General features: G+C 42.0%; 1 protein-coding gene and 3 non-coding genes across 21 annotated transcripts in view; all 4 read right to left on the minus strand.

Annotated features, from left to right (window-relative positions):
• LOC144509409 (pumilio homolog 1-like) overlaps positions 1–15,862 on the minus strand; it is a 140,923-nt gene that overhangs the window by 32,481 nt on the left and 92,580 nt on the right. For all 18 annotated transcript variants that reach the window (XM_078238252.1, XM_078238238.1, XM_078238251.1 and 15 more), the window contains exons 7-11: positions 13,848–14,121; positions 9,693–9,786; positions 7,826–7,945; positions 4,049–4,194; positions 2,079–2,217 (exon numbers count right to left, since the gene is read on the minus strand). In XM_078238252.1, the coding sequence (XP_078094378.1) occupies positions 2,079–2,217; positions 4,049–4,194; positions 7,826–7,945; positions 9,693–9,786; positions 13,848–14,121 (773 nt within the window). The remainder of the gene's footprint in view (positions 1–2,078; positions 2,218–4,048; positions 4,195–7,825; positions 7,946–9,692; positions 9,787–13,847; positions 14,122–15,862) is intronic.
• Positions 1,178–1,263, minus strand: LOC144509565 (small nucleolar RNA SNORD103/SNORD85). The gene has a single exon (XR_013500490.1). It is a non-coding gene; the product is annotated as a small nucleolar RNA SNORD103/SNORD85 (small nucleolar RNA).
• Positions 3,006–3,073, minus strand: LOC144509568 (small nucleolar RNA SNORD103/SNORD85). The gene has a single exon (XR_013500493.1). It is a non-coding gene; the product is annotated as a small nucleolar RNA SNORD103/SNORD85 (small nucleolar RNA).
• LOC144509566 (small nucleolar RNA SNORD103/SNORD85) lies at positions 5,121–5,204 on the minus strand. Its single transcript, XR_013500491.1, has one exon. It is a non-coding gene; the product is annotated as a small nucleolar RNA SNORD103/SNORD85 (small nucleolar RNA).

The raw sequence follows: 15,862 nt of genomic DNA on the forward strand, positions 1-15,862 counted from the left end.
TACTTATTTGTATATAATACTACATATTGACTGAAGCACTCATGAAGAAATGCCCAAGCGGAAATACGGTAATGTGAAACAGCCTGGCATTTAGAAGTTGTACTCAACACTTTACAGTTCAGCATTCGTTAAAGGTCTATTTGTCTTCAGTATCTCAGCTGGTAAATTTAAAGTGCAGTGTGACAACCGTACATACCAGAAACATCACAGGATCAATCCCCTGCTGTGTTAATTTGTTGATGTTTTCTAAGCTTGTGGCAAAAGAACTGCAACAAGGGGAACAATTTCAGGCGCCCTTGATTCTACAGGTGGAAAGCCCCCTCTTGAAAGTCTGTGGTCAAATTGCCAATCACTAGCCTTCTCACAAAAGGAGGGGTGGAAATGGATGGAAGGTTAAGTGAGGCCAACCTTGAGCTATTTGACTCCAAACTGAACTTCGCCCCCACCCCCTGCACTCCTCTCTCCACTTCCCAGCATGATTCACCTCCAGCTACCTCTTGTCAAAGCCCCATCCACGCGGTCATCATTTCCAGACGGAACTACAAGCATTCTAATGCACTCCTCACCAAGCTTCAATATTTCATGTTAATCCGAAACATGGATGCCACTATCCTCATTGGTTCCTAGCGGCTCCAAAACCTCAAAACTTCCGATTCCTGGTGTTTTTTTTTTTGCTTTGTGGCCCTGTCCCTGCTTATTCCTTTTAGCTCCCCACTCTCCCACACAACTCCCCATTTCACTAATGCTGGTCTTTGGGGGAACCCTCTCCCTCTACCAATGGCAGCTGTGCTTTCAGGCAAGTTGGCCCAATGCTCTAGAATTCCTCACCTCCCTCCCCATTTCTATGAACTGTTTTTACAACCACTTCTTTGATCAAGCTACCTTCTTTTGCCCAGTGCTCCACTACACTTCAGTGAAATACTTGGCGAAATTTTTCGAAGTTATATGTGCCACATGCTTGCAAGCTCTTGCAATCCACATCGTCCAACAAGTCTGAAGATCACCCCTCCCATAAATCTACATCCGGACAGGAATGCTGACTACAATATGATAATTTTGGAATATGCAACAGGCCTGTCGCAAAAACATGCCGCTCCTGTGAACCTGTAATGTGTTGCGATCTAAACAAATCAGCATTTAGACTCTCAGTGCTGTTCAAAACATCAAACTGATAATGTCTGGCTCAGATTATTTTGAGTACGAGTAAAGTTCTCATAACTGAAAAACATTCTCAGTGAGGGCAAGTGTGTCATCATTGCCAGACAGATTCAAAAGATGAACATAGTAAATGCTTTACTTTAAAGAACAAAGAAAATTACAGCACAGGAACAGGCCCTTCGGCCCTCCAAGCCTGCACCGACCATGCTGCTTGACTGAACTAAATCCCCCAACCCTTCTGGAAAGAACAAAGAAAAAGCTTCGGGTGTTGTATGAAAACTGCCTTTAAATGCAGGATTAATCACTGTTGGTATCCAATTTCGTGCTCCCTAGTAGCCTGTACTGAACTGGTTAATTTTAACCAAAGTTTCTGTGCGTCTAAAGTTGCAAATTATGATTGCATTTCCTTTTTTGACCTTGCGCTTCAACAATGACAGCAAATTCACCAATAACAGAAATAGTTTATACAACAACCAAACAGTGAGCACTTGAAATTCATTCCGAGGTGACACTGCAATCAGGTTTACAAGGCCTTCCCAAATTGCAGCATACCAGTTTAAAAAGGTGTTTCTAAAATTTAGTTAGTCTGTTTTCTTTAAGTTACTCAGTACTTTTATGATAGACTTCTACCATTAAAAGCATTCTGTTCCAAGCTAGATTGGTTATAGTTTTATGCGTACACGGCAAAATTTTGCTCCACAACATTCCTCACGGTTCCCATCGGATAGCCTTCAGGAAGTGTGAAACTTGGATCAATCGCTTTCCAGAATTCAGCATTTTGAATTTTAGAAAGCTCAGCAATTAACCGGTTTGTAATGCGACAAGTAGCTTTCAAACCGCTCACCATCACCCCACCCCTCCCCAATCCCTGCCCCCAAAATCAACGCACCCGCGCACAGCACGTGAAATCAATATTTTACCTGGCATTCCAGTGGCCAATCCCTGGCTAAAGGCGAGGGCAGAGTTTACAGCAGCAGCTGCTACCAGGCTGTCCGCTTGTTGTCCTTGCTGGCTCTGATTTGGGGTCAAAGGTCGCTGACTGGCTCCAGCACGCAAAACCTGGGGCACAAGACACAAGGATATTGATACTGAAGTATGGTGCACTGTTGAACAGTGTGCTTTCACTGTAGTCACAAACAGAAGATACTGTGACACAGCTATGTTATGGACCATTTCTCTGGATGGAAAGTAGTGTTACCTCACAGCATAATTATTAAACTGAGAAAGAAGGGTGGTAAACTTATCTTGCTGACTGTTTCTCTTACCCTCATTCCTTGACTGTGCTGATTCATCGCTAAAATATTATCGCACAGATGCCAAGCAAGTTCTGGGCTTCATCCTACTGAACATTATTATTCACACACATGCCTCGACAGTGAACTTCTTGTGAGGGGATGGTGGGAGAAGGACGTCACAACCCAGCCAGGTTGCACCCTCTCCTGTCCGTCCGCAGCTGAGGCTTTGGAATCAGGACCTTGCAGTTCCTAACACAGAGCTCAAGCCCCACAATAGCAACCATGAACTCAGTGATGGATTGGCTGACTTTTCTGCTCCAGCTCAGCAATATACCAGACAAACAAAGGTGGAGCATCAGGAAACCAACATTAGATTACTGAAATAATCCATCACTCTGGCTGACCACAGAAGAGTCGAACACTGCTATAGGCAAGCAAGTTAAAAGATGCAACCCAAGGATAGATCAACAGCTCAAAATTGTACTGTGTTTTAAAAAAAAGGGCGGCACGGACAAGTTGGGCCGAAGGGCCTGTTTCCATGCTGTAAACCTCTATGACCCACTTAACATCTGAGCACCCTACATGATTAGTTTTACCTGCAACAATAGAGAGTCTGGCTTACAATACTGAAATTCTCATTAGCAAACACTGTTCTCAATGAGGATGTCATCATTGCCAAACTGACTTTGGTAAAATGATCAGAAATATTTAATTAACACTTGGAGTGATCTTACTGCCTGATTTCTCGCCTGCTGCGATCTTACCGGCACCGGGTATCCGGCGTGGTCAGCCTCGCACCCATTTCCGGTGTGCAGCTGAATGAATTATTTAACTTCAATTTCACTGTAATTTACATGGTATTAGCAAGTCCAGGATGCAATCGCCCAGGCTCATTTGCCTGTGTGGCCTCGCTTGGAAGGTGGGGGGGGGGGGGGGGGGGGGGGGAGATCTCCAGAGGGTGGGGGTAGAAGAATCTCTCCAGAGGGAATGGTGGTACTCAGCAATAGGGATCAGATCTAATGGACTTGCTCGTAGACCAAAAGGAGATTGAGGCCCATCCGGGAGGTTGGGGGCAGGGGGGTTTGCCCCTTGGGCAGTGCCAAGGGGGGGGGGTGCTGAAAGTGGCAGAGGCTGAGTAAACCAGTCTCTCTGTCCTACCCATGTGCAATGGCGCCCTCAGCTGGCTTTTGGGTCATTAAGCTCCGCCCACTGCCTACAGGCAGAAATCCGATCTCAGCACCTTTTCATGCATTGAGTGCATAAGATACCAGATTTGGACTTGCGGAAAAAACGGAGCCGAAACTCTCCCGTTTCACGCTCGTTCTGAACTTAAATATGTTTTCATAATAATTCCAATTGTGGAATTAAGAACAGTCGGAATTAAATTCAACTATACAATCTACAACTGAAAAAAATATGACTAACATGACTTGATGGTGACTAATAATGGCATTCCTTGACATGAATTTATTTACGGCACTCTTAAATAAACATGCATTTTACAATTGCTTCACATTCGACCTGTGCGATCCATGAAACATATTTTAAAGTGGGCAAAATCCGTGCCTGTGTTCCAAACCAAAACATATTAGCTCAGATCCCTGGTTCAGTGTTAATTCACTCCTGTACCAAGTTATAAACAGCGAGTGACTTACCTGCTGCTGCCCTTGCTGTGCCTGTGATGCAGCTTGCTGGTTTGCCGAGTTGTTAGCAGCTGCTGCTGCAGCTTGCTGCTGGAAGAGATTTGCTGGATAAACACCCCATGGAACACCGTAATACTGAGGTGGAACCACTGCAGGGCCTAATACAGTAAAATTTAGGGATTAATAAAAACACACTTTGCAACATTTACATTATTAGTGCATGAAACTTATCTTGGCAAAAACATATCACAACAAGGCTTCCATTATATTAGATATTCCAATAATGCATTTATTGTCTAATGGACTTGCCATATCTTTTTTGCAGTACAGTGTAGCACAGGAAGTCATCATATTTTATAATCCTAATTTTTTCCCTGTAAGTTAGTAAAATTATATGTGCTGGCTATGATTTAATAAATTCTGGAGCTTTACTTTTGCAGAAAGAAAAAGGCACAATTAAGTATGGCTGGTTATAGTAGATATTCCTTAATGAAACCAAGAAAGGATCAGGTACATCAGTTAAAATTAAACCTGGGTCAGGATGAGGTAACAGTATGCTTGTCAATTAAACAAAAACGAGATTACACAGGCACACTTCAAAACACAGCTGAACGAGATTTCCTTCAAGGTGAATTCATCTCACCTATGCCATCCAGGGCCGGCCGCTTGCCTACACAGGGAGGATGGAAAGAAAAGTTGCTTTGACAATTAAGTCAACGACTTGTGTATCTCTTTGCTTCCAGATACATTAACATTGACAAAGTAAAACCCAAACCTAAGTTACACATGACCCACTGAATACGTTGCAGTTACAGTACACACCTTTTAATACATTGGGGGGCATTGAAAGTGGGCTTGAAATGAACGCTGGAATAAAGATGCCTAAAAAAACACTCAATCTAGTAGTATCAACACAAATCAATTAAGTGTATTAAAAACAGATCACTGGTTACGTCCAAGAAGCACACACTTCAATTAACTACAAATTCACAACCCCCTCCCCAAAGAATAGCTTTGATAAGTTACATTACAAATGGCAACAACAGGAATAGAGTTGGGGGTTCATCAGCAACAAAGCACTCAGTCTGGCTCAGGTTGTTTGAGTACAATATTGAAATTCTCATGGAACATTGTTCTCAGTGAGGGCAAGTGTGTCATCATTGCCAGACTGAGATGCTAAACCCTTTGCCATATGAATAGAAAGTTTTTCTTTGAAAGTGGTCTGGTTCTTAACTTGAGCAAATAGTTTTGTACCACTTGGCGAGTGTGTTTTTGCTTTTTGCATTTGAAACTCGTTGGAATTGGACTAGATTAGGTTCAACGGATTGTCTCGCAAACTCTTATCAGTTTTACAGCTGGAAAGGACACTAAATACTGCTCACTGAATAAGATTTGTCACAAGGATTTGAGAAATGCCAACCAGCATCCAGTCACAACAAAGGAAAAACCTTAAAACACGCCCTGCAATGCTGCTATTTTATAATTATTTTCAAGGCCACATTTCATGCTTGAAAAGCTCAAATATTGGGCCAGAGTTTCATTGGGTTTGGGAAACATTCAGGAACTTTGCTGAAATGAAATGATGCACACTGTGTAAGGCACATCTTAAAGATGTTCTCTACCGTAAGAGGCTCAATTTTATTGGATTTTTAGAAAAATTAAATAGATTGAGTAACTTTCATACAAATTGCTACAACTCTCAGGTTCATGGACTCCATTTTAACAGCGTACGTATATGAAGATAGGTCAGGACAATGTAAATTTGCTTGAAAAATCGACATGCTGAGTAAATGGTGACACTTCATAAACACTTAAATATCATTCGAACAGTATTAATCGATGAAACAATAACCATTAAACAAACCACAATTGTAATCTTTTGTGTATGTTTTTTTTAAAATCAGTGGTATGAAGGATTTGTAAATGTGCCCACTGAAGACAAATTATCCCTTCGATTTATTGTCTCTTTTGGCAGTTAAGCAGCTTCTTATAAACACCAGAGTGTAATTCTCTCCCTTCTGACTCCACACTTGAGGAAAACCTTTGGCAGCCAATGGTCTTCTGCCACTTATCACACACAACATGAACTAGAATTGAAACAATGCTTATTACGACAACAGAAGCATCCAATGAAAGAGCTCTTTCAATGACCTTGGGACATAACTTCCTTTGACGACAACATTCAAACAAGAGTCCAACACATAAGCCAATTATATTAACCGAAAATGATGTGTGAACATGAGCAGTAAGTCTTTGAAGAGATCAATAAAAGAGTTGTGTTGCAGCCTTTCTGAACATTTCAACTTTTAGCACCATGTCTAGTTGCTGAATTTACAAAATATTGTGAACAGATCATGTCAAAACCATTCCCAATCACAAACCATCATCTATTCAGAGGCTGCTCAATTACCTGCAAAATGCAACAGAGTCTTCTCAATAATCTAACTCTAGTGTGTGGTACATGATTATTTCAGAATCATCTTGTGGGCTATTGTGTCAAATGGTACTTTTATAAATATTACAAGGCTGCACACTCAGCTCACCTTATGAGTACCATGAAGAGATTCTAATCTTGGATTTCTCTGCTGGTTTTTGTTACAAACCTACATACCGCAAGGTGGCACAGTGGTTAGCACTGCTGCCTCACAGCGCCAGGGACCCAGGTTCAATTCCTGGGTCACTGTCTATGTGGAATTTGCACATTCTCCTCGTGTCTGCGTGGGTTTCCTCCGGGTGCTCCGATTTCCTCCCGCAGTCCAAAGATGTGCGGGTTAGGTGGATTGGCCTTGCTAAATTGCCCCTTAGTGTCAGGGGTACTAAATACATGAGGTTATGGAGATAGGGCCTGGGTGGGATTGTGGTCGGTGCAGACTCGATGGGCCAAATGGCCTCTTTCTGCACTGTAGGATTCTATGATTCTACATAAGGTAAAGTACACACATTCAGAATGATAAAAATTGCATTCCCAAACTCAAATCTTTTTTAAAAACTTTGGGTGTTTTGGGGTTGCATCACCTTCTACTCCCAGCCTGTCACAAGCCTCCTTTTGGCTGAAACAAAGAAATTGCCAAATGAAAATAGACCACACACCATCTAATCTGTTTTCTACCATTCTGACAGTCCACACAATACGATGATGGGGAATTTGCTCAACCTATCTCTGTCAATTCAATCCACCTTATACCCAGATATGAGGCAAGGAAAACTCAGTGGTGGAAAAGGAAGGGAACGATAGGCCCAAAGTCACTTGTTCCTCCCAGGCATGCTACATATGGGCGGTCTCAAATTACTCAAGTTGTTCCACAAAATGTTTTTAAAAATCTAATCTAATCTGCTTTTGAATGACTCTGTGCTCTCAACTCCCTCCATTTCCCAAGGGAGCCTGTTCCATGGATTTATTACTTGGATCACTGAATGTTTCTCCAGCTAAGTTTTGAATTTACGCCCCTTTCATGCTCAAGAACAGGCTGAGAGATCCAAGAGTGCCATCACTTGCAGGCAATTGCCAATGGATCCAGTCCCACTAAGTTACATGAAGCCTCAATCTTCACCACACCACACATTAACTGAGATAAAATTTAAGTCCAGAATGAGAAACAGCCATTCAGCTCGAGCAGCCTTCTCCATCCACAACAATTCATCATTGTAATGTGGAACTTCTCCTTTCCCTAACCCCCACTACTTCAAGGATCACTAAGTTTCTGTCTTTACCTTCTACCGGGGGAAGCCGGGAAGGAAAGAAATGATCAAGCAGCGTTAAGTGTCTTCATACAGATCATTGCATTTTACCTGCTAGAGTTGCAGCTGCAGCAAGCCCTGCAGTGTAGGGGTCTGTGCCTGGAGGAGCAGCACTAATGATGTATGGATTAGGAACAAAGGTTGCTGGAGCAAGGCCTGCTGAAAACATACCTGTGCAACATATAAAAAACCTACATAAAGTATTTGGAATGACAGTTACAATCGTCACTGTTCAAACACAAACCGGAAACATACATTGGTAGCTTTGCAAATTAACTGCAATTACAAATCAATAGCATGCACACAGTTAGATGTCATTGTATGTTTCTTTTTTTACATCCAACAAAATTATTTCTGCAATTATGGCACTCTAAAACTTAATTGTTGCAAGGAAAAAATCAGATTGCCTTCCCAATAGGAAGTTGATTTGAACTAGCACTAACAATTCATTGTTACTTAAAAACTCAGGGTCAACTACTTCACAGATGCACACAATATAACAACACACGCGCGCGCATGTACACACACACACACACAAACAGGTATGGCTTGCAAGATTCCAAGCAACTAAGAACCAAGCAACTAAACTAGTTAGAATTTGAAATAAAGGACAATAAACTTCCTGCTGCTTCAGTTGATAAGTACACCATGTGATGTCTTGCCATGACAGACTAAAGAGCCACCCTATACAGCTAGTTTGCAAACACTGATAAGGCTTTCTCTCACTACCCCACCCAACCTTCGGACAGTTGCGTGGTGCTCAGATCATTAAATACATTAAATGTCCTCGTCACTGAGCAGTTTCCGACTGAGGGCCCAGAGTGCCATCGGGTCCAGACCTTTACAATGAATGCAATGTTCCCATTTACAACAAAAAGAACCATACAATCATATCAATGCAAAGGTTAAGTGGTACCACGCTGGTATATTTCGTGTCTCTAAATCGAGTAAAAAGATTTTTTATTCTGTCTGATAAGCAAAGAGCCACTGCACATGTAAATCATCAGTGCAACAATACAAGTACTCTCCTGTTAGCCCCGAATTCTTCAGTCATTAAACAGTATAGAAATTGAATATTTAATCTCCCAGCAAAGCATTGCAGTGTTATTGGTGGCTTTTGACTGCCCAGCAGCGCTGTACTGCGATAAAATGATAATTTCAGGGGCTTTAACACATCTAATAAAGGAAGGCGTCACAGCTTAACTGCTGAAAATTCCTCAAGGGGAAACGTGCAGTTTTCAAACTGAAGCAGCACATTGTGTCTCGGAAGCCATTTACCCCTCCCAACCAGTTACCAAACTGTAATTAAACATAATTTAATTCTAATATCCAGTTTGTTCAAGCATGATGAGAACATCAAGGACTCTTAAGTAGCAGTTGGAAAGCTCATGTTACAAGTTAATTTTGAAATCCTTTAACAATGTACTGACCCAGTCAAGCAAACTCATTTAACTTAAATGGCTATCTTGAGCCTCCATGCCCACGCTTAATACACCTTAACATAGCTACACATCTCCATGGATACCCAATGGCTCCAGAAGGCAATGAAGCACATAAACAGGACCATTAAGCCGAGATCTCAATTATATTGGGTCCTTGCCCAAGTAACACAGATGTCATCCTAGCCATTAGTAAGTACTTCCTCCAGAATTTACTGTCACCTCCCTTCCACCCAACACATTAGACAGCCACCAAATTACAAATAATTACTACCAAGGTTAACGTCTCCTGAATATCTTGGATTTCATGTTTATTTGCGTCAAACCTTCAGCTCATTTGTTTCACGTTTAGTAAAGCCAAATACGGAGAGTTGCACAAATACCTGAATGACCAGATAATCTCCCATCTGATACTGAGGCGGGTACACGATAGATACACAAAGTGGTTTGATAACATGACACCCTTGGAAACGACTTACCTATGTGTGGCTGTTGAGCAGCTGCAAGGGCATATTGCTGCTGTTGTGCAGCTGTCAGCTGCTGAACTGTCAATGCATTTTGTCTCTGGAATAACTAAACAAAACAAAGAGGAGTGTTAAAACACATGGGATGCTGGTCCATTTACTGTGCTCACAGCCCAACCGCAGTACATTTCTATTCCATTAACTAGCTCGGCCGTCGCTTCCTCATTTCCATTTATTTCAAACCCATTAGTTCTCAACACAAATTTCCAAGGGAAACCCAGCAGGTTTCATCCAGCAGGGAACAATTTTCAGGGTTACCCGTCCCTTCAAAATGAAGGAACGGTGAAAGTTTTTTTAAAAAGCACTCTTGGGACAGCCATCATAACACACACATAAACATTATTCCCTATATTGAGAGCAAGGATACAGCAGTTACACAATACACGGGGAGAATAGCCCTGTTTCCCAGTAGCAATCACTTGGCTGGGATTTTCCAGCCCCTCCAGCCAGGGGGACCTTCCAGTCCCGCCGAAGTCAATGGACTTTTGAATGGCTCGCTGCATCACCACGGGGGAACACACCAGGGTGAGGCTGGAAAATCCCAGCCATCAGGTGACCAAGAGGGGCACTCAGTACCACATCGAGAGGGGGAGGAAATTCAACCCTAAAGTGCAAGGCAGTGAATTTCCTTTGTGATACTGTTATACACTGCTGGGTATTTAGCCCTCCCAGCCCAGCGGAGTATGAAGCACACCCACAGTGGGGGGGGACCTCTGCTGGAAATGCAGATAGGCCAGGATCTGTAAAAAGAGTTAATGTTGAGTTTAACTGAAGAAAGGTCACACCCAAATTTTTCATTTTAACAGACCGTGATTGACTTGTAATTATTTGTTGCTATGTAGTTTTGGAGTTCTAATGTCAGCTGTTTTTCTTTTCCTTTCTCATTATTCCTCAATAAAGCCCACTGCTTAGAGCTTAAGGAAATTTGTATTATACAGGTTAGACTCTCAACAGTTTGCAGGACACTTTTTCCCCTGTCTATATAGAATACATTGTTCAGATTCCAACGGAACCTACTTTCCTCTGTGATTGACTTGTAACTGGCCAGATTAATTACTGGCAGATCTACAGTTTCTAAGGTTTAATGTAATGCTATTGATTTAGTTATAATGAATCATTTTAATAAGCTGTGTTATATTTTCAAATGTTAAAGACGCATGCCTTTTTAAATAGGTTGCAAGGGATAGGCCAGAAAATTATAGGCCTGGCTGCCTGATTTCGGTGGTGGACAAATTATTGGCATCAATCCAGAAAGACAGGTTAGGCTTTCACTTAGAAAGACACGGATTGATCAAGGATAGTCAGCATGCCTTTGATAGGGAAAGATCCTGCCTTGCTAACCGAACAGAATATTTTGAGGAAATAACATGATGAAGGTAGGACAGTGGTTGTTCTCTACATGGATTTTAGTTAGGTCTTTGACAAGGTCCAACATGGCAAACTGGTCAGAAAAGTGAGATCCCATTGGATACAAGGGAAGGCGGTGAGTTGGATTCAAAATTGGCTCAGCAACAGGAAAGAGGAGGGTAATGGTCGAGGGATGCTTTCGCAAATGGAAAGCGGTCTCCAATAACAATCCACAGGGCTCAGTGTTGGGTCCTTGATATTTGTTGTATTGGATTTAAATGTTGGGAGGCATGATTGGGAAATTTGCAATTCCACAAAAATTGGCCGTGCAGTTGATAGTGAAGAGGATAGCCGTTGTCTCTAGAATTATATCAATGATTTGGTTAAGTGGGTAGAGAAGTGGCAAATGGAATTCAATCTGGAAAAGTGTACGGTAATGCATTTGGGGAAGGGCAAGCAAGGGAATACTCAATGAATGGGAGGGGATTGAAAAAGCGAGGGGCCTTGCGAGTGCCTGGTCATAGGTCGGAGAAGGTGGCAGGACAGGTGGATATGGTGGTAAAGTAAGCATACAAAATGCTTTACCTTATTGGATAAGGTATAGAATACAAAAGCAGAGATGTAATGCTGGAGCTGTATAACATATTGGTTAGGCCACAGCCAGAAGTTTGTGTACAGTTCCAGTCGGCATATTACCGGAAGGACATAATTGCTCTGGAGAGAATAGAGAAGATTTACAAGAATGTTGCCAGGGCTTCAAAATTGCAGCTTTGAGGAGAGATTGGATAAGCTTGGGTTGTTTTTCTCAGAAGAGAGAGGAAGCTAAGGGGGTGACCCTAATTGAGGTGTACAAAATTATGAGGGTAGACAGGAAAGGCCCACTTCCTCTAGCTGAGGGGTCAATTACCAGGGAGCGTAGATTTAGGGTCATTGATGGAAAGATTACGGGGGACATGTGGGAAAACATTTTCATCCAGAAGTGGTAAGCACCTGGAATTTAGTGCTGGAACTGGCGATTGAGGTTAAAAGGATCCACACCTGAAGTACTGTAATCTACAAGACTATAGACCAGGTGCTGGAAATGGGATTAAAACGAGCGGCTAATTTATTCTCTTCACATTTTTGGCCGGTACAGACACAATGGGGCTGAATGGCCTTTTTCTGCACCGTAACTTTTCTGATTCTTGGTTGTTTTTTTTAAACTTCAATTTTAAATGCTTGATTAACTGTTAATCTGCTATTTGGATGATGCAGTAATGCCAAACCTTTTAACTCTGGCAGTGAATTTACAGAAATCCGCAGCAAGGTCTTGGCAGACTCATTATGCAGAGGCTGAGTCTGGTATGATGGCAAAACAATCGCAAAGAAGGGCAGAGCAAGTAAAAGCCCGTGTAGCGAGATAGAATAATCTACTCTAAGGGTACAATTGAATTATAAAGGCAGGTTCAGGACTCCTTATCTGGCCCAATGGGTCAAGGCATTACTCAATATGGTTCGAAGTTATATAGACCAGAACATTGTCAATTTGATGCCCAGTTGAGCTCAATTAGTAGAGTGTAATTAACAGGTAATGTTACTGGACTAGCAATCCAGAGGCTTAGACTAAACCTCTGGATACAAGAGTTCAAATCTCACCAGGGCAGCTGGGGGAATTTTAATCCAATTAATAGATTGATTCATAATTGTCCTCTGAAATGTCTCAACAAGGTAGTCAGTTGCATCAAACTGTTGGAGAAAAGAACAACAGTGGGTGAACCTATACCACATGGACTGCAGTTCAAGATGGCGGCTCACCACCTTCTCAAGGGCGTTTTGGGATGGGCACGAGCTATGTTCATATTCCAAGAACTAATTAATAATAAAGCTGATCCAAGTTCAGGCAGCATTTGGGTAATTAGAAATAACTTTGAAAATACAGCCAGTGCTCCTGCTCACACTTGCTACCCACCATTTGGGCAAGGGACTTCATAGATAATGTAGACATTATCATAGGAAACAGGTCCTTTAGCCCAAATTCATGTGGTGTATATCCTGCACACAAGCAATAGTCTTAATCCAACTGTTCCTCCTCTACTTCTATAACCTTATCTCCCTCCCTTTCCATCAACCAACCCTCCCTATTTCTTAAAAACCCAGAAAATGCTGGAAAAGCTCAGCAGGTCTGGCAGCATCTGTGGAGAGAAAAACAGAGTTAATGTTTCAAATCCAACATGACTATTCTTTCGAACTCACATTTCTCAAATGTTGACATGACCGCAGCCTTAGGAACTTGGAAGAGCAATCAACACCTGGATAAAATGAAAGTTCCTCTCCCCGCCCAAGCGGGGAGATTCTTCATATTCTTCATCTATCCAAGCTATTCTGTCCTTCTCAACCACTGCAAAAGGTTAGTTTCTATCTACTTCAAGAATTAAGCATCTTTTTGGAATTTTAAAAACATCTATTAAATCACCACACAATTTCCTCTTTTCCAGTGTTGAAAACTGTCCTCCAGTCAAGCATAATCATTATGTTTTTTTTCAGGAAAATGTAGCTCAAATGCACTACCTCACTATGCTGGCATTGAATTCCATCTGCCACAGTTGTCAAGAACTTTGGAACTGTACTCCAGCAGAGTAGAAGTCATGCAAAACCGGGAATTGGACAGAAGACTGGGACAGGGATGTGAAGCACTTCAGTTCAGACCAATCAAAAATGAATTGATGAGTGTGTTAATTCTCCAACCTAAACTCTCAGCGCTGCAGATGATGGAGATAAACTGACCTGTTGTTGCGAGCTGTAGTCAAACAGGCTCACAGCAGCTGTTGCAGAATCCATTTGCACCTGACTGTTGGAGTAATCAAATTGTAGAGAGTCCAGACCGACAGGTTCCATAGAATCCAAGGGCACATTCTGCGACTCAACACTGTTGAAGTCTTCTGTAGGTTTTACATTGTTGCTGTTGGCCAGCTGACCGAGGCCATCGGAATTGTTCTGGTTGGGTCCAAGAAGATCCACTACTTCGTTTGGGGAGGTCTGGCAGCTCCCGGGTGTACGGCTGCACAAAGAAACATTACACGTCATTCTGAAACACGTCTCGTCACCATAAGACACATACTTAACAGAATCATACAAATTTACATCTGTCACCGGAGAAAAGGAAAATGCAATACAAATGTGCGCTATCTGGAGTTTACATTAAAGGTTTTAAAATCAAGATTTTGCAGAAATTGATTGCTTAGCTGTGTTAAAAAGTCTGATTGACAAGTCAACTTGAGATTTTTAAAGATGAATGCCTTCCCCATGAATCAATAATCGAGTTCACTGTTGGCAAAGTCTAAAATCCTAAAGATAAAACTTTGCTAAACGAACAAAAGATACATGGTTTAAGGAGACAAAATGCACTCTTATATAGTCGCTGAGCTATTTAACACGAATCAAAAAAGTTTCACAGTAAGCCATGTGCTGCTGACAAAGGGAAAACAGACCACAGAATGTTCCTTAAATGCAACATTATGTAAAATGTTTTAAGGAGGATCACATGCTTGAAATTACATAAAAATGCAAGTGTTCCCTGGTTGGATGTGGAGTACGAAAGGAAAAATGGCCAATTTTCTGTTTCTATCAACAAAACTGGAATGTGGCCACTTATTCCTCGAGATTTAATGGGATATAAAATTAAAGAAATACAAATATATTAATCACTCGAAGTCGCAACATTGGTATGGCCTTAACAAACAAACCCGAGTACAAACAAAATACTTGAGGTTCATTTCTAGAGGAATAGAATAGAAAAGTAGGGACAAGTGGTGCACCACAGGGGCATCAACTTTTTACAATTCATATTAATGATTAGGATGGAGGGACTGAAGGTATGGTTGCTAAATTTACAGACGACACAAAGATAGGTAGGGAAGTAAATTGCGAAGTAGACGCAAGGAGGCTACAAAGGGACAAGAAAGGTTAAGTGAGTGGACAAAGAATGGAGTATAATATAAACAAATGTGAAATTGTGAGAACCCCATGTATTTACCCTAGTTAGTCCCTTTGACACTAAGGGACAATTTAGCACGATCAACTTAACTCGCACATCTTTGGAGAGTGGGAGGAAACCGGAGCATCCGGAGGAAACCCACAGACACGGGGAGAATGTGCAAACTCCACAAGACAGTGACCCGAGGCCGGAATTGAACCCAGGCCCCTGGCGCTGAAGCAGCAGTGCTAACCACTGTGTCACCATGATTGTATTGAATGGCAGAGCAGGCTCATGGAACGGAATTGCCTACTCCTGCTCCTAGTTCTTAGGTTGAGAGTCTCTGGAACTCTCTTTCTCAGAAGTCAGTGGGAGCAGAATCTTTGAATATTTTTAAGGCAGAGTTCAACAGATTCTGAACAAAGGGGTGAAAGGTTATTGGGGTAGGTGGGAATATGGGGTTGAGGTTACAATCAGATCAGCCATGATCTCACTGAATGCTGGAGCAGCAGACTCCAGGGACCAAGTCGCTTACTTCTGCGCCCAATCCTTATGTTCATATGACAATATTAAATTTATTGTTAGGCTCTGAAAATTCTGTTTGCAATTCTAATTTCCAGAAGCTAGGAATTCTGTGACAAATGACCAGCTTTCTGACTCCCAAAGCCTGTCCACCATCTACAAGGCTCAAGTCAGGAGCATGATGGAATACTCACCACTTGCCTGGATGAGTACATCCCCAACAATACTCAAGCAGCTCAACAACATCCAAGCCAATGCAGCCCGCTTGACTGGCTTCCAATCCACCACCAGTATTCATTCCCTC

This window comes from Mustelus asterias, chromosome 21, assembly GCF_964213995.1.
Source record: "Mustelus asterias chromosome 21, sMusAst1.hap1.1, whole genome shotgun sequence".
NCBI classification, from domain to species: Eukaryota; Metazoa; Chordata; class Chondrichthyes; order Carcharhiniformes; family Triakidae; genus Mustelus; species Mustelus asterias.